This window comes from Dunckerocampus dactyliophorus, chromosome 11 (genome assembly GCF_027744805.1).
Source record: "Dunckerocampus dactyliophorus isolate RoL2022-P2 chromosome 11, RoL_Ddac_1.1, whole genome shotgun sequence".
NCBI classification, from domain to species: domain Eukaryota; kingdom Metazoa; phylum Chordata; class Actinopteri; order Syngnathiformes; family Syngnathidae; genus Dunckerocampus; species Dunckerocampus dactyliophorus.
The window spans coordinates 20,124,665-20,149,557 of NC_072829.1; the positions used below are offsets into that span (position 1 = coordinate 20,124,665).

At 41.2% G+C, this 24,893-nt stretch overlaps 1 protein-coding gene across 16 annotated transcripts in view; it reads right to left on the minus strand.

Annotated features, from left to right (window-relative positions):
• tenm2a (teneurin transmembrane protein 2a) overlaps positions 1-24,893 on the minus strand; it is a 296,346-nt gene that overhangs the window by 134,224 nt on the left and 137,229 nt on the right. Inside the window, exon 1 of one of the 16 annotated variants that reach the window (XM_054791393.1) lies at positions 22,148-23,157. The exons of 14 other annotated variants lie outside the window; for them this stretch is intronic. In XM_054791393.1, the coding sequence (XP_054647368.1) occupies positions 22,148-22,199 (52 nt within the window). In that variant the 5' untranslated portion in view covers positions 22,200-23,157. Of the gene's footprint in view, positions 1-22,147; positions 23,158-24,893 lie in introns of those variants that run through there. One more of the 16 variants, XM_054791394.1, reaches the window with a different exon arrangement.

Sequence of the window (24,893 nt, forward strand, 5' to 3'; positions counted from 1 at the left end):
TTTTTTCCATCCATCCATCCATTTTCCTCTGCTTATCCGGGTCCGGGTCGTGGAAGCAGCAGTCTTTGCCGGGAAGCCCAGACTTCCCGTTCGCCGGCCACATTTTATCTTTAATATTTCAACTCAATGCTACTAAAATTACATTAGTTTCCCTCCTTATATTACGAGTTTATTCTTTTTTTCTCATTTGAACTGACTTATTGTCTTAGTACTTTATTCTTGTAAAATTACAGATGTTTTTTTTACCATTTCTGCTGTTTTCTCCCCAAATATTTAAATTTTCATCTTGTAAATGTTCTTCTTGTTATTATTTCCAAAATGTTGTGACTCTATGCTAAAAAGAAATACAGCTTTTATCCATTTCTGTTGTTTTTTTTTAACTTTCCAACTATTTCAACTTCCATCCATCCATCCATTTTCTATGCCGCTTATCCTCATTAGGATCGCTGGAGCCTATGCTGCTGGAGCCTATCCCAGCTGACTATGGGCGAGAGGCGGGGTACACCCTGGACTGGTCGCCAGCCAATCGCAGGGCACATGTAGACAAACATCCATTCACACTCACATTCATACCTATGGACAATTTAGAGTCGCCAAAGAACCTAACATGCATGTTTTTGGGATGTGGGAGGAAACCGGAGTACTCGGAGAAAACCCACGCACGCACGGGGAGAACATGCAAATTCCACACGGAGATTCGAACCCAGCTCTTCCCGCTCTCCTGACTGTGTGGCCAACATGCTAAACACTGTGCCGCTATTTCAACTTTCTTCTTGTAAATTTTCTTCTCGTAATTATGACTTTATTCCCATCATATTTTGACTCTATTCTCATAACATTATAACTTTTTCCGCAACATAATTCTCCAAAAAATACAGCTTTATTTTTTGTTTTGCTTGTTTCTCGTAATATATGACTTAAAAAAAATACTTTTTTATTTAATATTTCAACTTAATGCTACTACAATTACGTTTTTTTTCCTCATATTACAACGTTACCTCCTAAAATTACGACTTTTTCTTGTTAGATTACAACTTCTTTTCTTAATATGTTGGCTTTATTCATATAAAATGATTGCTGGTTTTTCCACCTTTGCCATTCTTTTTTGTTTTCTTTTTAAATTATGTTAGAATTTGCCGTGGGCCAATAATAAAACAGCCAAAGGTAACGAATGGCCCCTGGGCGGCAGTTTGGACAACCCTGCCTTAACGCGTCAACTCCCTTGCTCTCCCTCTTTTACCTCTCTATGCGTACTAACCATACATTTTTGAGTACCATCAATATATTCTTCCCTCCCCTCCTAATAATCATAAATATCTATTAAACCCTCATCGTCTGGATAGATGAGGAGTGTCACTGCACATCTGGCACGCTATGTGTGTTTGTGTGCATGAGAAAGAGAGATAAACTGCACAATCTATATTGGGAGAAAGGAGAGGGAACGAGAGAAATACAAATTTACAATCTAAAAAAACAAAAGGATGACAGAAAATAAAGCATCCCGTCCTCACACACTGCCGTCCCCTCCACCAGCATGTGTGTCTTCTCATGAGCCTTTTATCTTGTGTTTCGCAGGGCTGGTTGCAAAGCGGGGACGCGGGCAGCCAGCGATCGCAGCAGTGCTGTTGTGCCCTTAAGCACAGCCACTTAACCCAGGCTAACTCACTCACTCGATAGCCAGTCTGGCAAAAATGGGAAGCCCGTAACAGCATGCTACTTAACATAAAAGCTATAAAAAGACACGGAGCCTTGTTAATACTGTGTCCACAGCCCTTATACTCATCCTCTATAGCTGAGGGTGGAAAGTTGTGTTTGTGTGTGCCTTACTGTGAGCGTGTGTGTGTGTGTGTGTGTGTGTGTGTATGATCCTTAGTGGCTAGCCGCCGGCAGTGCCTTAGTGCACAGCACCATCAGCTCTGAGGCACAAGGCGCTGTAGCTGGAACTGTTTCTCTCTGCGAAAACACGCACACACACGCGTTGAAAAGAAAGGTCAATTTGTTGCCACGCCACTGCTCCAGCCAAGAAACCTAAATTGATTGATTTGACTGTATTCTACTGCAGGCTGAGTGAAAGAGATTGAGGAAAAATGGAGAAAGAAGACTGACAGTCAGCGACCGGCTGACAGAACATGTCGACTGGGGGGGGTGGACACGAGAAAAACAAAGACGGCGTGCTGAGGCTAAGATTTTTGCTGTAAAATCCAAACAGGCGATATCTGAAAATGTGACTTACAAGCCGGCAACATTATCCATTATTATCAGTAACGCACACGCACGCACGCACGCACGCACACGCACACTGCTCCGTGTGAACCTGGCATGGAGATGTGTGACTAGAGAGGTGCGATTGGATCGCTCTATTCTGGTCATAGTGTCGGAAGGGGGAGATTTGTGTGAACAGATGGTGTTTACCTAGTAGCAGGTTGCTTGGACCACCTAACCACCCCCACTCTGCAGACCATACCATTTTAGCGCCGCCAACCATATAACACTCGCGCACACACACACACGCACACACACACACACACACACACACAGTGATGTGAAGAAAAAAATGAACCATTATGTATGCCACTCCTCTCATCTGAATGAGGGGTGATAACTCACCAAGCTGCTGTCGGGGAAAGGATGGAGATAAACGAGGGCCGACTAGACGAGGGAGAAAGGGAGCAAACGACATAGAAAGAGGTAGCAGAGGAGAAGAGCAGAATGGGGCCATTGGTCTCTTTTTCCTGGTCTATAGCTATGTAGGTCACGTTTTCTCTGAACAGGGGATGATAGGAATTTGTAAATCTAACATAATAAGGCATTTGGCCTGCAGTGACGCCTCTGACGATTGTCTCTCCTGGTCATTTTGCGTGGCTCATTGCACAGCTAGCCAGACCCCACCAGGTGATCTGAGAAGTGAAAACGGAGGAAGGAAGGATGAACCAGGGAACGAAAGTTTGATTGATTTCCATGTCAGAGGAGGGAAATATGAAAAAAATAGAATATTATATATTCATAGTTCCATAAAGTCCGTGTACACAAAGAGCTTGTAATCTACAAAGGACATATCCGTGGCTCCTGAATTTCAGAAGAAACCAGAAATGTTTGGTATTTCATGCCCTTCTTCAGAGGCTTTTCCTGATTTTCCTCACCCCTTTTATGTAGAAGGCAGGTGGAAGAGCTGAGGCAGAATGACAATACTCCCACTCATACATAATTTACCTGTCGCTTAGACCGAAACCAAAAAGGAGCACAATAAAGGACGACTAAAATCGGCATCGACTATGTCATCCTGATGACTGTGCATGTCCCGTCAGTAAGCAAATGTGGAAATACATCCAAGACCACACGCACACACCCTTGAAAACACACATAAAAACAGCCTCACGGCGCAGTGAGGTCTGACAGCGCTCTCCATGGCCCGGCATGTGTTGCTAAAATAAGGCAGTGTCTGGAAAGAGGTGGATTCCCCTTGAGTGGGGCACTGAAGAGCACTAAAAGCTAAGTGAAGATGGGGGGAAAAAGCCTCTAGAACTACAGCAGAGTGAAAGATGGAAGAGTAGGAGAAGAAAGGAAAACAGAGGGGGGGGAATGACGAGAGTGGAGCAGAGTATAGCATACATTTCCAGATCCCCACTTTTCCCCACTTGGTGTTACATTATGGGTCCACCACCAAATTAATTGAGACGTCCGTGAAAATGACGCTCCCTCTCCCCCTCCAAATCCTCCCTACTAGCTTGACGTTGACGTTCTCCTCTGATTTCTGATCAATTTGCAGTAGGAATGAATGTTGTAATTATTAGATTAGAATCAGCTCCATTAGCATCCCCTTCTCTCTTCAATATGCCCCACACACTCATCAAACCCATTTTAATGTATAAGTCAGTTCTGGAAATAGCACACTAGAGCTAATAAAAACAAATCACAGATGAATTAACTATACTAAAAAGATGGTTTGATAAAAACAGACTATCCCTGAACCTAAGTAAAACCAAAACAATGCTATCTGGTAAGTGCAAAAAGGATACGTATGCGCAAATACAAATTGACGGCGTGGACATGGACAGGGGGAACGAAAATACATTTCTCAGGGTCATAACAGATGATAATATAAACTGGAAATCTCACATTAAAAATATACAACGTAAAGTGGAAAGAAATACCTCAATACTGAATAAAGCAAAATTTGTTCTAGACCAAAAATCACTCCATACATTCTATTGTTCTCTGGTATTACCATATCTGACTTATTGTGTGGAGATATGTGGTGATAACTAGAAAAGTTCACTCACTAACTGTGCTCCAAAAAAGGTCACTTAGGATAATCCATAATGTCACCTATAGAGAACATACAAACCCTTTATTTCTAAAATCACAATTATTCAAATTTGCCGATCTGGTGAACTTTCAAACAGCTAAAATTATGCATAAAGCAAACAACAACCTGCTACACAAAAAAGGAAAACAATTCTTCTCAACAGAGAGGCGAAATATGATCTGAAAATGAAACCTAAAACAGGTATATGCACGGACAACACTGAAAACCTTCAGCATTTCTGTGTGTGGAATCAAGTCGTGGAACGGATTGAGCAAGGAACTCAAATAATGCACTAAAACGAGCGATTTCAAGAAACAATACAAACAGTTTATCAGTTATTATCAATTTATTACTCCCATTAAGTCTATTGTATAGTTTCTTTCCAGTAAGTATAAACCTTGACTATCATTGCATTATATTGTTAGACAATTTTTATGCAGTTTAAAATTTGGAATAGAAGAGGTGAACAAATGTATTGCAACTGATGTGAAACGGATGAGGAGGAGGAATAAATAAGCTTTGCTTCTTCCTACTCATTTTTGGACACGCGGGACTGCGAATCGTGCTATGTGACGTGCCTCGGTGTAACTTTTGTGCACGCTCAAGATGAATTCAACCATTACCATTACCAAAATGTGTACTCACCACTCATGTTTGATCGTGCAAGTTGATCTATGAACAGATTCAAGAGTCACGGTGTAGTAGTTACAAATAAGTTTCACTTTTGGGTCTCACAACTACTATGATCCATTCAAGGACCGCTGAACAAAGTGCGACATCTCAACACTTGACGTAAAAACATTGTAAGTCATGCCTAAAGACATAAACATGTACAAACTGTGAACTTTTTTTAATAGTGGTACAAGTATGCTGTACATTTGAATTATATTATCACATATTTATATATTTTTATTTTAATTATTACCTACAATTTGCGTGAGCATAAATGGTGAGTGGTGAATGTGCGGGGAGCCACTGAATATACATTTTTCGACAATCCTCTTGTAAATGAATAACTATTTGTGGACAGTAAGAGTCAAAAGTGGCAAACATATGAACATTCTAATTCCAATACCACCAACAGTAATCAGGTCTTTCACTTTTTAATGTTAATACGTTTGTTTGTTATATTACCATTTCACACTTTAGTTGCACACAATTCTTTGAGCATAAAATTGATTGCTGACTGAATATTGCAGCCATTCGCGTGTGTGACAAGCCAGTTCGTCACAAACATGTAATGAGATCCAGTAATAGAATTGCCCTGAAATCTTTGCCTTTACAAACACAATCATGATTGACACTGTCAGAGGTGAATTCACTTAACAATGTGTTAAATTATTGTGGTTGTAGTTTTCTGTGACTGGAATAGGTGCGGTACTTTATTACCTGGAGAAGTCTCAGGCAGATACAACGTAGATAACAAGGATCATAACTGAACGTTTGGCTCGTTTCTGCCTTCCATCTCACAGCATCCAGCCTCTCTGTTCTTCTACACTTGCACTTCAGTGTCTGTGTGGTTCTACTCGTCTAATCTTGCTGCCATCCATCTCTCTCTACACCCCTTCTCTATTAGCTGCTTTGGGAAAATGGCAGGAATGCCAGAAAAAAAAAAAGAGCAAGACACGGACCAACACATTGTCTGCATGGTTTATACTGCATATTAAGCAGTCTGGTACAATCGTAAGAAAAACATGTTTGGAATTCAGGAGAGCAACATGAATTGAATCACATGTGGGATTGCATGGGGGTGTTGAAAGACATATGCCCGACGTGTGGGCTTACTTACTCCTTTGCAAAGGATGAACATTTTCAAATAAGCTTGTTAGCCAAACCTCAATTTTAAACAAACATTTCCGCAAAGATTTTGCCTCACTTTTTGTACAATAATCCTTTTGCCCTGTACTTTAGCATTCTGCGGAATCGAGCAACCAAACAAAGTAGACTACACGTTAGTGAGTGGTCACTGTCTATATATAGTTGCAATTGCTGAATAACCCGCCATGGGGCCAAAGAAAGTTGCGAGTGCCAGCAATTTCATAAAGAAGGTGAGAAGCACTATTGGATTCAAGAAAGTAGCAAGATGACATCCCCTCCTCTCCTCCTTCTCCGCTCGTCGCTGTCTTCAATGAAGGTAAAAATAATGTTAAATGTTCATTTGTCCATTTTATTTGTCTTTTATAATTATTTTGCATAGTTTTCTGTGTGCAAAACTATAATTATTCTCTCTAAAATGTATTTTTTTGTTAATATCTTTGAGTGTCTTGAAGAGATTGATTGGATTTACATCAAAATGGCCTTGGTTTTTGTACGTTTCAATATCCATCTTATTTCTACGATTTGTGTTATTTGATTTATCTGGCCGTGAAATTGACAAGTGATGCTTGAAATATGTACGGCCTTGACTGGGTCATAGAGCAAAAGCGAGCACGTTCTGCATAGTCAGAGCGCTCTAGCTGTGCTTTAAAATATTCTTCCAAGAGGGGCTTTTATCAGTCGACTGAACTCTTACAGCCAGTCATCTCGTCTGCCTTGCTATTCTAATGAAACGACACGTCAGATGTTGATGCACCGTGATATCCTCGCTGTGTAGTAGTGCTGCTGTTTCTATCTCACGGTCGGTGTGAATGTGATGGGAGTGAGAAATAAAGTCTGTAAACAACTTTGGCCTGATCTCGGAGTCTCCGAGTTGTTGCTCTGGGAGCAACGAGAGACCAAAGATATGGGATAAGAGGAGCGGGAGTGTGTCTGAGGGGAAGCACTCTTCATACTGTCGGTTTTCTGTTTTCCATCTGCAAACTATTTTCCCCTGCAAGCCACTGTGTGTGTTTTAGCGGGTGAAGCTCTGCCACAATCCTATAGCCTCCCAAGAGAGCCTACTTCAAACAGACTTGAGAAGCACTGCCAAAGGTTCACTCACTGGGTGTGTGCATACATTAGTATCCATACCATGCCTCCAATTTACCTTTGCTGTCTCTTCTTCATTCCACAACACACTGACAGATTCCGATGAAAGCGTTGCTGCAAATGTCACATCACATTTTCCCCTCAGCTCTATGTTACACATAATTACCATCCATCCATCCATCCATCCATCCGTTTTCTATACCGCTTATCCTCAGTAGGGTCATGGGGGTATGCTGGAGCCTATCCCAGCTGACTTTGGGTTAGAGGCAAGGTACACCCTGGACTGGTCGCCATAATTACTAAATCATTTAAAAAAGTTATCACTGATAACAAACAACACCCCCGGTTGCTGCCCTGTTTTTAATAGAAACACAGGCTCTTTTGCTCACATTGCCCATTTATTTTTGCTTAATGCAACTTGGTGAGCTAAGGCCGTGGAGGCCTTGAAGCAGTGTGTTGCTCTAAATTGAATAATACAAATAATAATAAAAAAAAAACAACATTTTCAACAGTGAAGCAGTGAAATGGCATTGACTCAACTCATTACGTTTGAATATTTGTTGCTATACTTGAACAGCCATGAGTGCAATTAGCGGCATTAGAGAGCAACTGCTTTTTTGACACAAATAAACAAATAGAAAAGGGTGCAGGAAGGATTTGTTGCCATTAGCACATCTGAAAATGTGTTGCAACACATGAAAAGGACAAACTTATTATCCTCTACCATTGTTTCTATTCCTCCTTTATATTTCAGCTCCTCTTTTGTCTTCTTCTTCCCTCCTTTCCTCATGTCAATTGGTCTCCACCTTATTTCTATGCAGTAGTCCGTCTTTTCCTTTCCTCAAACACTTTTTCAAGACCTTGTTAGTGAGAAATAATATTATAATTTAATAATGTAATAATACAATAATAACATACAAATATATATTTACAATATATTTGTGTTTACGCATATAAATTATATAAAGTGTATATACATAATAATAATCCAGACCTGACTGTGATACGTGAATTTCCGGGAAATATGATTCCTTATTTATAAATGGGACATTTTCGTAGTTAGAGCATAGAAAACTTGTTTACGATCTACTAGGTACGGTTTTTAATCTTGTTAGAGCCCTCTAGATATGAAATAACACCCCTATAGTCACCTTTACACTCGAATTACCCAATATAGTAAACATAATAAATAAAATAAGCAATTTAAGATATAAATAAGACTCATGCTCGTGTGCATTGGGGATGCGGACAGGAAGCGAGGTCGGGGGTTCAGAGTTGAGTTTTGGCTTGACATGGGTTATGGCCGCACAGTAGCCCATGTTAGAGATTATTGTTTCTGTTGTGAGATCATTCAAACCTGCAATATAAGTCTGTTGTTCCGATGATCAAGTCTGGTGCTTGTGTGTCTCACCGAAAATTCTAGTAACATTACTGGCACCTAGTGTAGAATACTACATATAACGTCTTTGAATGCATCTTCTGAATGCATTCAAATTTTAGTTCATTTAGCCATTTTTATGCTTGAAATGCTTCATTTAGGCAAAAACATACATACAATGGGCCTCATTCACGAAACGTTCTTACGCACAAATGTGTTCTTAAAGCCTTCTTACAAAGATTTTTGGCATTCACAAAACGTGTTCTTAACTCACAGTTCTTAGATCTAAGAACAAATTCTACGAACGCTGAGGAGGACTCTTACGCACAAGCAAAGCTTGCACTTTCAATGCGCAATCGCCCTCATGATGGATTTTGCAACCTGATCCCAAAAAATGTAGTGCAAATAAAATATCCCAACAATTATTTATCATTAAAATAACTAAAATATACTCCATCGATAAATATATATTCAAATCCCAATTCATCAAAAAAAAAAAAAAAGGCTGACTGGACGTGCGCTGCACAGAGAGAGAATGTATAGGGACCATGTAGATTTATTTGCTGAAAGTCACGAATATTTGATGTCCCGCTTCAGGCTTCCCTCTCTGTTCATGCAGGTGTTCAGGATCATTAGAATAACATCGCAATGAAACGTGGTGTGCCTATTGCGCACGGAGCACCCCCAGATAACGACATGCGCCCCCAGCCACGTCTTGAGCCAGAGCACGGGGCTGCTGTATTAATTAGGCAGCGTCTAATCAAATGTAACCACAGAAAAAATAAATTGTCACACACAAACTATGTATTTTGACTTTATTTTTCCATCATGATTGTGTAAATATTTTCTAGAGTTTCCAAAATGGTTTGGTTTCTGATTGATGGCCCACCTCCCGTTTCCTCCAGATCCCTCCGGTGCAGTCCAATCTTTTTTTGGACTCTATTTTAAGTCAAAACATTTCTTTTTAACCTCTGCGGTGGTGCGTTTCTCCGTGGAAACGGCATTTATGTTTCCTGCAATGGTGCTCCATGCCCACTCTTTTTGGATGGCCTGATGACCGGTGGATACACGTGAAAATAAGGTGGTCTTGTGTTCGGTCACTCCTTGTAAAAGCACCTCTATTTCTGTAGAATTGAAGTTTTTCTTTCGTTTGTTGTGCAGCTGCTCCTCAGTCTTGCTCTTGCGCGTTGCCATCTCCGCCTCCAGCTGCCTGTTGCGCACGGCACATTTTTTACCTAGTATGGGAAATAATAGGCGGTGACCTATGCAAATTAGGGCTCACATGCACGGGCATCGCAGTTGGCATTCATCAACCTAAGAACACCGGTGCGAACGATTATCCCTACTTAAGAACGTGTCGTGAATGCGGCGCAGTTTCCAACCCGCGCCTTCTTAAGTACACTTCTTAAGAAGACTTTTAAGAAGATGTTCGTGAATGAGGCCCAGTGTTCTTAAATATGCTTTTTTGTAAACTAATAATAGGCCATATCTGACCATGAAGCAGCATGATTTATTAATTGATATTGTTTAGAGAAACTGTCTAAGAGTGAAGAGTGAAGCGTGAAGTGTGAAGTGGCAAGGTATTACTGTAGTACTGTAATACATTTATTAACATTTATTAATATAAAAGGATTTGGGGATTTTAACACTTCTAAGTGCATGACACTCCACATCATCATCAATCACGGACAGACTGCAGACACGCTGCACGGGGTTTTTTTTTTTTTTAACTAAAAAGCAAAACTGCATGATCTCAAAATAGTTTAGGTGAGAAAATCCTGACTGTTTCAAACATGTTACTCTTTTTCCCAAATACACAGGCCATTACTCTGTGTTCAAAATCCTCTTTTTTTGGAAAACAGTCTGTTGGTTTGCTTAAAGCCTCTTTATATCGTTTTCTGTCTACATTCCCTCCAACAACCTGCATCTCGAGCCTCGTCTCTGCAGAAAAAGTGAGGGTATACCTGTTGGATCCTGCCGCATTACTGTATATCCCTAATCCCTTCATCATGTTGACACACACAGACACACACACGGACACACAGAGGGGTTGCACAAGCGTACATGTGTGCCACATGGTTATTAAGGGCACGTTATCATGAATCTACATTCATTGCTTTATTGTGAAGGTCTCTTGTGGAAGCTCAGTTAAGATAAAATCGGGGCAAGAAAAGAAACTTAAGACACTTTATATTATGTGTGTCTGCTCTCTTGCGAGCAAAAGAAATGAGGTGAGAGGAGAGAGAGACGATGGAAACGGTGGAAGATGTTATAAAAAGACCAGGAGGTGAATAGGAGCCTTCTCTGAGCGTGGGTGTTTTTATTAAATTAATAAGCACACATGGGGTCCATTCTTACATGGACGCGGTTTGCCTAAAACCCAAATCTGTAAGTTGACCTGTTATCCAAGGCCAAAATTAATGCAGAGGGAAATAAGCCAAAAAAAATACAGATTTTCTTTTAGCAAAGTTATGCAACTTACAAAATTACTTCTCGTTTATTCAGATACAACTTAACAAACTTACAGTAAAAATGTCAGCATTTATGGTCCATTTTATTTCAGGATTTTTCTGCAGTGATGTTCTCGCATGTGTGTGTGAGCGTGTGTTGTTGAATAGCCTATGAATAGTGGCCATAGTTGATCAATAGCAATCTACGGCCAGGCTTCACAACGCAAATGGAGCTGGCATTTGGCCAGTGCCATCACTGCTGCATCAGGCTGAAAGCAAATGCGTGCATGTGAGCACACACACACACACCAACACACTTTCAGACATCCATCAGAATGCATTAGTGAAACAAACGCTGAGAGTCACAATGTGTGTCAATGTGCGAGACAAAGACTGAGAAGGAGACAGAGCAAGTCCAACAGGCACACAGTGTGAGATAAATGTGCTCTGCGTCATTGTTTAAATGATCGATGGAATCATTTCACTGCCTCTTTGGCCCATCTCACCTATAGGGGCTGACCAATTTAACACATGCCCCAAAGCACATCATGACAAAGTTTTCTTTCAGCAAGGTCACAGCCACATAACTACTGTAGGGATGCGTAGCCATACTCTGTATTGACATAAACGGTACCTATGGGTGCCTTATTTCGGTGCTAAATGAATGCAGACACAGCCACCTGCAACAAGTGCTTGAAGGTCGTATTGTGCAAAGAACGTCTTGTAAGTAATGCAACCTCCCCGAAGAGACACACAGTGTCCGACGCTCTTTTTAAATTGTATTGCCAACCTAAAAGGAAAACTGTACTTTTTAAAAAAAAGTTACCTTTCGGTAGTGGCCTGAGGCGTTGTAAGCACGAGCGTGTGTTGAAGCGAGTCGCTGCAGGTATCACTACACCAGTAACATAGTTCTTCAGTGTGACAATGGTAATGATAATAATAAGAATAACAATATTGCTGTAGCTTGGTTAATATGCATGACACATTATATTGAAATTGAGCATTTTTGGAGAAGTAGAAGCCTTTTTTTCAGAAGGCTTTATAGGCAGAATACTTGTAGGTGCCTCCCATTACGTGAATTCATAGCTGCGTCTGTTTAGCTGTTTTTATATATTTAGAACACACAGAAATAAGAAATAAGAAGGATTGTGGATGATGGGCACAATTTAAATGCAGTTCCAACACTGTAAACCTGCACATGCACGCGTCTCTGTCACTATCCACACCAACGCAACACTTCCTTATTATCCACCAATGATGAGTGAGGTGCATTCACAAACACCCTAATTCTGAACATGAACATGATATCAGAGCACATTGCCAGAATTGTGTATCAGTTATTAATTTCTGCTCGATTTGTGCGGAATGTATGCACATAAAGTACTGTGATATTTTGCAAATATTTTGTTCTGTATTGCTGCTGAATTTGCTGTGATAATTATGAGAATGACAAGTGATGACTGTACGTTGTTATAATTATATGTATATCATTCAAGTATTTATACTGTGAATCTGTTAAACTTCGTAGATACACTATCGGTCAAAAGTTTTGGAACACCCCAATTTTTCCAGTTATTTATTGAAATTCAAGTCGTTCAAGTCCAATGAATAGCATGAAATGATACAAAGGGTAAGTGGTGAAGTGCCGGAGGTTTAAAAAAGGTAAGGTTCCCCAAACCTGAAAATCATGTGTATTTCAGAATGATACAAAAAGGCCTGTTTCAGGGACCACAAAATGGGTCAACAATTTAAAGCTGTTCTGCAGAAATGGGAGTTGATCAATCCTTGGCAGTTGGTGCAACTAATTCCTACAGGTTCTGGAGTACTTACTACCTCCTCTGTCTGTATAAAAACAGTGTCCGGAACACACTGTGGTACTATACCCTCGTGAGTATCAGTTCAACAGCATTGTACTGGAGAAAGTAATTTGTTGCAACAAAAATGGCAAGAAAAAAGGGAATTAACAATGGAAGAGACCATCTTAACACTTGAAAATGTAGGTTTTTCCTCCAGAGAAATTGAAATGTTCTAAAACTTTTGACCAGCAGTGTATAAAAGGGCATTTTCCATTTTTAAAATACTGAATCGAGCATTGTTTTTTTTAAAAGTACCGATTTGGTACTGATATCAAGCAATATGTAAATAATTGCCAAACCTAGTCTGCTGCACATACTGTACATCTCGTAGCCATGGCCTGGTAATATGTAACATTTGTGTGGTTGCGTGTGTGTGTGTGTGTGTGTGTGGTGTGAACAAAAGACACAGACAACAAAATGTTTAAAAAACTGAGCAGAGTCGCGATGAAGAAATGCTTTAGGTACAATAAAGCAAACCATGTACGGTAGCTGTGACAGGGCCCCCTGAAATTTCCTGTGTGTGTGTGCTCTTGGAATAAAAAAAAAATCCTATACTTGCCCTGTTTTTTGGCTTCAAAAGTAAAACAGCAAACTACCTTGAGGTAGCGACATCAAGGGGGAGAACGGCTTTGTAACGCTGCCGTGATGCAACTCTCTACCATCTGAGCTGCTGTCCTCAGCCTGTCTCTTAGAATTGGTCTCACATGTGTGGTGCGGTGACAGCCAGCGAGGGAACCACTAGCTGGCGGCGTGGAGTGACTCAGTCTGTGGCTGGAGACAGGAAGGCTCTCCTCCTTTTTAATGTTAATCACAAAGAAGGAGAGCTTTCGTGAGAGTGGAAAGGGGGAAAGACGCCACAGAGAGAACAAAAGAAGGGGTGAAGAGTTAAGGAAGCTGCATGGAGTCAGTGCTTTGGGGAGAAGGATATTAAAGAGGAAGGGAAGTGTTGAGAAGGTGTGGAGGTAGCAGCAGCAGCAGCAGCGAGGCGATGATAGCAGGGGAATGTTAGATAATAAGAAGAATGGGACGTGCAACGGTTATTTGGGTTTCAAGTTTACAAACAATGTCGTGATGAGTCAATGAGTCACTGCTGTCATGTCTAAACCCAGAAGGTATAATAAGTCTACATGGATGAACAATGGCACTTCTAAGACAGAAACTCCTTTCCAGCACAAAGACTGGGATCAGTTTGTCACTTGGGCATGACTGTAACTGTGACACTTTCATCCATCACACAGTTAGCTGTAGCATAGATCGATCACTTGGAGTGTTAGTGTTGCATGGCTAACAAATGGGATAAGACTGCAAGTTACTGTTACTGTGATTGAGTGTATGATGGTTTCCTGCTTAGAAGACATTAAAATGAGAACAAAAATGACTGCTGTCTTTGTACTGTGCAGTGCAAAGTAGTTGGAATGACTTAAAGTAACTGTGATACCTTATGAAAATTGCAGTTGTCTTTTTTGTGTGTGAATGCTGAGCAAAACTGCCACAGGAAAGAAATAGAGAAACCGCCAAAAAAGCCAGTTTCTCCAAATTGTTTGCAATTTGGGGTTCAACCTACATTTTTCGGAAAAATATGCCCCGATTTTATTTCTGTTCTGACCAGGTTTAACACCATAGGCATGCAGACATTCAGGAGTTCCTCCATTAGCAAGCAGTATGGTTGAACTGCCCGCTAAAAGTAAAAAACATTGGACATACTGTAACCAAGACTAGGGCCAGAAGGGCTAAGAGACAACACTCATAGTGGGAACAGAAGGAATTGCAGTAATAGTAGTGTCACTTGAAAAATAAATACAAATATAAATAAATAAACACTTAATTGTATTTCATTAAAACATCAAAAATGGGTTATAGTAGCAGGTGTCTGACTTCGAGTGATGACACAAATGCAATGGACCCATGCACGTTCGCAATTGAGCATTCACGGCCCTGCAAATTTGCGGATTTAAGGTCAAAAGTTGTATTTATTTATTCATTTTTTTCGATTAAAATAGGCTGTTACATTTCATTGCATACATTTCATTCGCCCCAAGTCTCTAATAATTTATAAATATGTGATAATGTACAGCACAAATGTACCACAGTTTAAAAAAAAAAAAATCACCCAATTTTTATCTTTATGTTTCATTGATGTTATGATCATGTTTTCTCATCAAGTGTTGAGATTTACACTTTGTTCGGCAGCCCTTGAATGCACCATAGTTGCCCGCGGAACTGTTTGGAAAATAGCATTGAGTTGGCACGCCTCGCGGACCTGATCAAACAAAGTGCTTACAGCGATTGCCGTAATAAATTGACGTGATTCCTCCGGTATAAACTACTCCTCTGGCATTTAAATATTAAACCTGGAAACAATATTGTGTATGGTACAACATTCACAAACATTCTTCTTAATAAGGGTGCCAGATGCAGACCAAAAGTCAAAATAATGTAACTGTACACGATTAAAAACGGGAGCACTTTAACTACAACACTGTGTCTGTACAAAATAACACTTTAAAGAGGTGTTTCGGTGTTTTTTTTTCCTTGTTGACTGGAAAAGACGTACATGGCAAGAGCTCTGCTGAAGATACTAGAAATTTGATCTATTTTGGTGCTTTCAAGTCAAGCGAACTGGCAAACTGCTGAAGTTCAAAGCGGTTGCCTAGCAACAAAGCCAAACACAAAGCAAAATGATACCGGCCCTGGAAATATGGATTCCAAATCAGAAATAGGGTCAGTCTGGCTGTCGAAGGATGAGGATGACGCCTCAAATGTACTATCAGATTCAGATTTGGAAAAACATCTCAAATGCAATAATTGGGTCTTTTTTCACAACCTTGAGAAAAAGATGAATGAGAAGTCTTCCCCCACCTCCCGACAGCAATAATCTGATATTATTACACGCCTTGAAGAAGAAGATGTAGGAGATACAAGTGCAGCACAAACAGAGCGAGGATTTAGGTGTCTGCAAGCACAAACAAAGCAAGAAATTAAGAATCTGCAATCACAGATTAAACGTGGACAAACGCAGAACGACAGCCTCATCGACATGATCTTGGAGGTCCATAATGATGTCAGAAACCTTATGGAGGAAAAAAAAGAGTACTGAGCAAGGATACCAAGGCATTAAGAGAGGAAAGCGAGGAGTTGCAAGATGAAAATGCTGCCTTGTGCACTGCTCTTAAGGACATTAAAAACCCTATGGAAGAAAATAGAGCATTATGCAAGGTTCTGCAGGATGATATGAAGGTATTATTGGAAGACAATGCTGCCTTGCACACTGCTCTTAATGAAGCAAAAAACCTGATAGAAGAAAATAGAGCATTATGTAACGGTGTCAGGGTTCTACAAGATGAAATCAAGGCATTATTGGAAGATAATGCTGCCTTATGCCCTGCTCTCAAGGAGGTTAAAACCCTATAGAAGAAAAAAGAGCATTATGCAATGATATCAACATTTTTCAGGATGATATCAAGGCACTATTGGAGGATGATGCTGCCTTGTGCACCACTCTTGAGGAAGGGAAAGAAGCAAAGGAAAATATCACTGAGCAAATGAGAAATATAAGCGATAGACCGAATTACACCCAGGTCAAACGATAGAGCAGGACAAAACAGACGAAACCAGATGGACTTGATGTTCCTTCAACAAAGCAACAGATTGCCAACTTCCTACAATCCAAGGATGTGGATATCAACACCATCGATATTTGCATCCCACTACAGTATATGGCAAAAACAATACCACACCCTCAGCATTAGGTTCATCAACAGGGAATTCAAACCTGCGCTGCTGAAACAGAGAGAGAAGCTGATAGGTACAAACGTCTACATGAACAAGAATCGTACAAAACGCAATACTGAAATCGCCAAGAAAGCATAAGACTTGAGGAAGCCGGGAAAGATACAAAGACTTGGAGCACCAGAAGCAAGAGTGCTTGTTGTCAAAGATATCACAGATCTGGGTACATATTAAAGAACATATTACCATGACAACAAGGAAAATGCAGGATACAAGCCACAAGAAAGAGCCATGCAGTTAGAAGGAGGAACCCTACATTAAATGACACTCATAGTACAACACGAAAGACGGTAGGAAGTGGAAAAAAAACCAACTTTTTTGTTTGCTTTGTTTGTTTTTTGCTAAAAAAAAAATAGTAATGATAATAGCGATGTGATAAGGATGAGGGGGTAGGATTAAATAAGATCTTCCTACTCCTTTTCGGACATGTGGAATTGTGAATTGAAACATAAAGCACTCGATGTCAACTGTATGCATGTTTGAAATAAATGAAACCATAACCATAAAGACAGTCAAAAGTCATCATTTTAACTACAGCAAAGCATGCTGGGAAATGTGTAATCTGTCCATCCCACAGAGGCAAACTCTTCCAAATTACACATCTTGCGGACTGTGATGTTTTTGTGTTTATATAAAAATACTGTAGCATTTGCGCAGACATTGAGAGAATGACAAAGAGGTGGCCAATCAACCACGGCAAAATAACCAAAGTCATATAACCTCAGACTATCTCAATCACAAATGAACAGACATGAAAAAATGCACAATTCCCATCCACATGAGTGAAGTTTTAAAAAAAAATGTAAGACACAGGCACATTTTGTCCCAATCTGAAAACGCAGCCAGAGGGATGCATTATATTGTATGTTCCAATTCCGCCACTGCACACGCAAGGGACCGATGTAAAAGGTGTGTTGACTCCTTACTTACTGATTCGTCAGTGTTAATGAGAGATTTTTTCAAAATTTGACCATACTAACTACTATTTTTTCAGCCTGGATTATTGGGGCAGCTTCAATAAAGCATCTGTGTGTGTGCACTGATGATGCATATGAGTGTGCTTCATTCGCCCATTATGTTGGTCATAAGGACAAGAAGGTGTTAAGGTTTCTAATACGTTCAATATGCAGAAATATACAAGTATTGAACATTTCAGAATAAATAATAAGAAAGATACAAAGTTGGGGCGTGGGGTGGCGGGTAATTCAGCCGACAACCTAAAGGAGGTTTGACTTTTGGCCCCCTGTGCGATTGAGTTTGACACCCCTGATCTATGTTAACATTCATTAATGCTGAGTACCAATACATGTTTTACTTTACTTGCGATTAATACGTCTGTGAGGCATATTTAGGGCTTCGACCTAGATTGTGCATTCAGCATGTTAGATTCTGTCACTAGTGAACAATGACAATTGAAAAGAGGAGTTCTGGAGCTAAATCTAATATAATAATTACAACAGTCACTTTTATTTCAGATGTTGATCTGACGTATGAGGGGTAGCAAAGCTGGCATGAGGGTTTGGAGGGGTAGGACCGTGCCATGTGTTAAAAATAGACTTTTTTATGAGCGTATCAATTACTTGCACATTTTCGCCAAACACTGGTTTGTGTGGAATGTCAATATATATATTTTTTTATAATGCTATACTGATATGCATTAGTTATGTATCAACACAAATTTACCCACCTGGGGTTAACAGGATTATTTTGTGTGCTGCTAATTTTATTACTACTAAATTTAACCGAGCACAGTTCAGCAATCCCCTGTTAGCATAAAACTATGCCCCCTTTGGGCTTCGTGCAGCAGAAGGATGACATCAAAGCAATATGATTGCATGCTTTGTAATTTTCTGATGCCATGACATCATTGCTGCAGCTTTACCTTTGATCACCGCGTGGAAAAGGACAATACTTCCACACAAATATGTGTTTTGTCTGAAAAAAAAATCATCCTATTCTAGAATGAGTTGCTTATTCTCTGACTGAGGTTGAATGCACTGAGAAGTGGCAGTGCCATTACCTGCTGTTAAAACGTTTAGCATTGAGCTTTTTAGTAGCTTTTTAGGAACAGTGTGAATGCTTGACTCTTCGCATTCACATGTTGAGAGTGAAGAAAATGGTTAGATGGTGTCAGTCGCGGATGGAGGGGTGCTTCAAGGCACGGGAGGAGTGGGATGTGTTAGAGGATAGGTGACACACATGGCAGCGCCACATGCAGATGGCACACATGGATGAACAGCCAGCGTGGTGAAGCATGAAATCGGCCACCTCGCTGGACACACACACACACACACGCACACACACACACTGACAAAAATCAGTTAGTCTGCCAGTCCTTTACTCACCCAAATCACCACTGTGAAAATTAAAACCACCACACGTCCATACGAAAACACACACACACACACACACTCAGTGATAAACATATTAAACATTAACTATGGAAAATGCATCGCAGGAGCACATGAGGAGACAATGTGCAGCTTTCGACATGTCTGACCAGTTAAAAAATAAATAACCTGTTATAATGTCACCTGTGTTCACCCTATCAATGTCATTTTTATTCTACTGCAAACATAAGATTGACTTGCTGGCTGACTGCATTTTCATCAGCATGATGCAAAACCTCCCACATGCTCACCCAATGAGAGACCGGACAGATTGGACATGCAAAAATGATGATGAAGATTTCAACTGTGCACACAAACACACACACGCGCACACACACGCACACGCACGCACGCGCACACAAAGCTGTCAAGTTGTATGTATTATAGACAAATGCATAGGTGCTGATAGGCCTGCACACAATAAAGTGCGGTGCGTCTAGGAAGGACACAGGGGGCTGAAAGCAATCTTCCAGTTGACCTTGAGTGGGGAGGACAAAATATGTGATGGAAGGGGTGAAAAAAAAAAGGCAACAAGAGGAAAAGGAGTGAAATACATAATCTGTCTCCAGCGGTGAAGAGGAACAAATGCTTTCACTGTGATTGAGGACGAATCAACCTCACATGTCGGCTAAACTGAAAGCATGGGGGCTGGGGAGGATGGGGTGCTCATTTTCCTCAAGTAAAGCACAGTGCAGGAATTAAAATGAAAAAGAAAAGCATGAGCTGGGATGGAGGAATGGAGGAAGAAGGAGAAGAGCAGTGGGTGGAGAGGAAAGCCGAGTCAGTGAAGAGGCCAAAGTAGGTGGAAACACAGACGGAGAGGGAGTGGAGCAGACAGAGACAGATGGACGGAGTAAAGAGGCGCAAAGCGAAAAGAGTACAAGAGAGTGGCCTTTGTCGATGACTGTCGCTGCTCACTTTCGAGTCAGCTTCGCCTTTTAACAACTCATGGCCCAATACTCTGCATAATGACATTGTGCTTATGTGTGTGTGTGTGGGTGTGTGTGTGCACAAGCTATTCGTCTTGTAACAGAAAACTTTATTACCATCTGGGCGCGCACATGCTTATTTGCTTAGCCGTGACATGCTCGTTTCCTAGTTTTTTTGCTACTCTGTGTTTCCTACCCTCGAGCATTACTTTACTTCCCCATCCAGGCGGGTGTTTCCTGATAGGCGCATCCCTTCCAAAAAATGCATACATTATCTTAGTGGTGGAACTGTGAGATATTATTTAAAAAATCACATTGTGTCAGCATGTCAAGTCTCTGAGACACACCGGATGTGTGTGCGTACAGTCACAATACCTTCAGAGGCCATTAGGTGGAGCTGGTGCCTGGCTGAGTGAGAGGAAAGGGCAGGATGGACAACTGGATGGAAGTCCTCTCTCCCTACAATTGCTCAGCATCAATTTGTGCTTTATTTTTGTCGAGGTCTAGCAATTTGTTTACTGAATTACTACCTTAAATGAGATTCCAAATGAAGCACCACATTTTAATTGTTTAAATTGCGACAATAAACTTAAGCACTTTTATGCCAAAGTAAAATGACAATGAATGCTTAAGTTTAAGCCAAATTAAACCTCAATGAAAGCCCATGTACTCTTCGCAAGAACACACACAAACACACACCTAGGCATCACGCACACATCTTGTTGGCCTTGTGTGGCAGCAAGGGGACGGCAGCCTGGAGGAAGGGCAGGTGTCCGCAGATGGAGCACCGTCTGTGTCACACACACTCTTTCTTTCCTTTTTTTTTTTTCCTGCCACAGATGGACCCAATCACACCTATTTCTCTCTCTCATGGCCCGCGCACACCTACTCATCCAGCTTCAGTATGCATACATGTCTGATCTGTTTATCATCACGAACAGGGGTGGTCCATCCATCTGTCTTGATTTACACTAAATGTAAAAAGGGAGCATGAGCGTAATTTAATTTACCTAATACATTGGTGACATTTGGATATGAGTGTGGTAACCAGTGTCGACGGGGGCATCTTGCGAGCCAAGAGGACCACCCACTCAGCAAATCAGGAAGTGAACCACTGATCTGTCGTCTGTCTTCATAGAGTGCCCAGTCAGAACCCGCCTAATTAGTCACCATGGAAACCACAGGCTAATTCCTTGGTCTACCATGCCAATCATGTCCTCTTGCAGAGGCAATTATAAAGGCACATTCATCCATTGCTGGGCTGAATCTCTGTAACAGATGTGTGTATGTTGTTGTGCTAGTGTGCATGTGAGAGAGGCTTTTATTCATAATGTTTGTCAGATAGGAAGGCGGCAGATGTGTCAGAGCTGCTGAGAGGGTCTGTGCCATGCTGAGAGTGTCTGAGAGAATCATTTGATTATCCAGAAGAGTTCAAGTTATCACCTCACGGCAACAATGCAGTTGATCACCATTAGGAACAGAAATACCCACACAGACACCAAAAGTTACCTGCATCCAGAGTTTGCAGCCAGATTTCACTTTTCCAAATTAATCCACACGATAATAACCAATTATTTTAGCAGTCTTGAATTACAAAGGCAAATAAAAAAGTAACCTTGCATACACTGAGGTTCACACATGCATGAATTATACATTCAAGTGAAAGCAGCGGCGTACTTTTCTTGCCATCAGCTACCTGTCACTCACTATAATTACCACCAACTCAAAGGTGATCACCAGAAAGCTGGGGGGCACAAAAGTGCACATACACACACACACACACACACACACACACACAACTCGCCGACGACTTCGAATTATTGACCACAAACACACACGCACATACACACATACCGACATTCACAGATGTCAGTCAGAACTTAGAGCGCACATCAAAGCCAAGTTCAGTTCTAATGTATGCCGTTTGATCCCCGGAATGTACACACACACACATAATGCTCACTCACACACTCCAACAGGCAAGCAATAGTTCATCCCAGTCTAAAGCACATCAGTTGAGACGACTTTGAGGTTTGCACAGCGGCACATTGGTCAAGTGACATCCATGCTCCATTGTTCCTGAGACCCCACAGCACAATAGCATGAGACTACCGTATAGAGACAAGTGTCCGTGGGTCTTACCTGTCTCATGAGAGAGGGTCTTTGTTCTTCCTGTGTTGCCTGAGTGATGCATCGCTCTACACTTGTATCGCTTTCTGATTAACCCTCTGTCCTTTCCTCCACTTCTCTGCTCTCTGCTTCCTTTGGAGAGCCCTTTTCCTCTTTCTCAATGTTTGTTGTACCCTGTTTTCCTGCACTGTCAAAGTTCCTCCTGAAGGCAGTCTGTCCTTTAGCAGTTCTTCTATTCTCTTTCCTCTTTGTCAGTGTTAAGCCAAGCTTTGAGAAGCACAGTCCACTTGCTGAGCGCTAAAGCGCTGTGCAAGAGAGATATGGAAGAGGATCTCTCAATGAGCACACACTCATGCAGTGTGTGGACCAAGACACTAACACACACGTGTAGCTGTTGCACTGCAGAGAGACACGCCGCACACCAACACGCTTCAGGCAAAAATGATGAGCACGGAGCTCTTTGCTGCCATCCCAGTCTTTTTGTCTACCCCCGTTGCGTCTTGTCCTTGCTCAATCCCTCACACACACCAAGGTCAAGGCAGGCACGGGGGGGGACTGGATGGATGAGGAGACACTGGGAGTGAAAAAGAGAGAGCCTTTCAGCCTGTGGCAGGCAGAGCAGAAGAAAAGACGAGATGTGGCTGTGGTTCCATCCTCCATCTGGCCACGGCTGAGACTGAGAGCAGACTCATCGCACACACACTCCCACCTCCCTCTCTCCCACACTCTCTCTCTTCCTTTCTCTCCGATGTAGTGAGCAGCAGAGGGAGGAAGCACGATTGTGAGAGCTAACGAGTGAGCCGAAGGGATGGAGAAAGAGGTAAGGATGAGACACCAAAACAGTAGAGGGATGTAGCCTTTGGGTGAAGGGTGAGGAGGAGGTGATTCTGAGGATATGGGTGAATTAAATGGATGACGTACGTGCTTTAGAGAGAAAACACATAGGCAAAGCAGAAAGGATGTGGCAGAAGACTGAAGGAAAGGATCAGCAAGGAAACAAAAACATCAAGCAGGTAGGAGGACACTGCAGAGATAAATCCAGCATTATGTCGGATTTCACATGGCAAGATGTACCCACATCCCCAAAACCATCCAAAACACAAAATGTCAGCCAAAGCACACACTAGAAAATCAAAAACAAAAAACGACAATGTTAGATCAATAAAATGTGGCCTTAACAGTGTTAGGACGCAACACTTCATGCTACCAATAAGTGGAGGTCTTCATGTTGCCCAGCAGAGGGCAGACATATTGCTCCATTTCAAGCAACATGCTCTTGTAACCTCTGGTTATCATAATTATAACGAAAAGTAATGTAACATATTGAGCAACATGTCTGACTCAACACTTATTCAGACATTATGCATTCTAACTAATTTGCATAATCCTTTGCAAAACCCAAATAGCGCATACTGGTATGCATGGCATGTCAGTTTGTCCGTGATTTGTGGATAATAACCATGAGTATGAAGAAAAATGACACAGACCTTTTGGAGGACAGTGACTGAAGACTGAGAGAGAACAATAGTCACCCACTTTGAACAGCGAGTCTATATCTGTAGAATTCACCCAAGTAAAAGTGTGTGTTTGCGTGTGTGTGTGTATGTGTGAGCAATATGAAAAGTTGGAACAGTCAAATGCCAACCTCTGTGCCACGGCTGCTGAGGGCCATTGTTAGCCTCATTTTCAACCTCTTCATGTGACATCCTCAGACATCATCCTCCGCAGCACCCTGCCGCGCGCATAGGTGGGCTTGTATGTGTCTGCACGTACGTGCATGTTCACCCATACATATGCGGGGATCAGGACTGCTGTGCACACATCCAGTTCTTCCCCTTTTATATACACACTCGTATACACAGGTGTCGAAACTGGATTTACAGCAGAGGCGGGGCCAGGGGAGGGGTGCAGAAGGTGTGTGTGGGGGGGGGATTGCAGCTATGACTTCATCCTAATAAAGTGGCGCCCAGGTAGTCTCGGCGGGGGCATAGGGGGAGGTGCTGGATTTTCAGATGAGGTTTACATCAATTTGTCATGATGAAAAACTCATCCGAGACAGAAACAAATTGCTTTCTTGACAACACCTTGTAATACTCTATCATACACACATGCGCACATCCACTCTCATGAGCCCTGCACATGTGCATGCATGTGAATGCAGAGTGATACAATTTCTGTTTCCAGCAGGGTATTCATCATTGCCATCCTGCATCATTCCACCAGCACATATCCCTATAACCTGCGATGTATGTGGGCATGCGAGCTAGAGAGTTAGGCTTCTCCCGCCACCTACTTTCGGGCAGCCTTCTGCAGTTACAGCACATGTTTCTTATATGTGCCATACCACATGACATGTTACACGAAAAATGCAATATTTTAGATTATCATTGTTATTATTATACAAACAAATATAGTAATATATAATAATATATTGTATATTAATAATATACTACAATAATTATATTAAATTATTATTACTTGATATCATATAGAATGTTGTTAATGTTGTCAATGTATAAAAGAACCTACATATAGAAAGTAGGGTTGTGTATCGTTTGCATATTAACTATGCCTAATCAGTACTTTGGAAACAGCACCCTTGCTTTAAAAGTGCCCAAACCGGTACTTAAAAAACAAATAAGCATAAAAATTTTCTCCAAAAGCAATGCCTTTTTATTTTTATGGAATTTTGTGACATGCAAGTTGTACGGAATCGTAATTGAAGTACTTCAATAATATAAATAACATTTTAACTAAC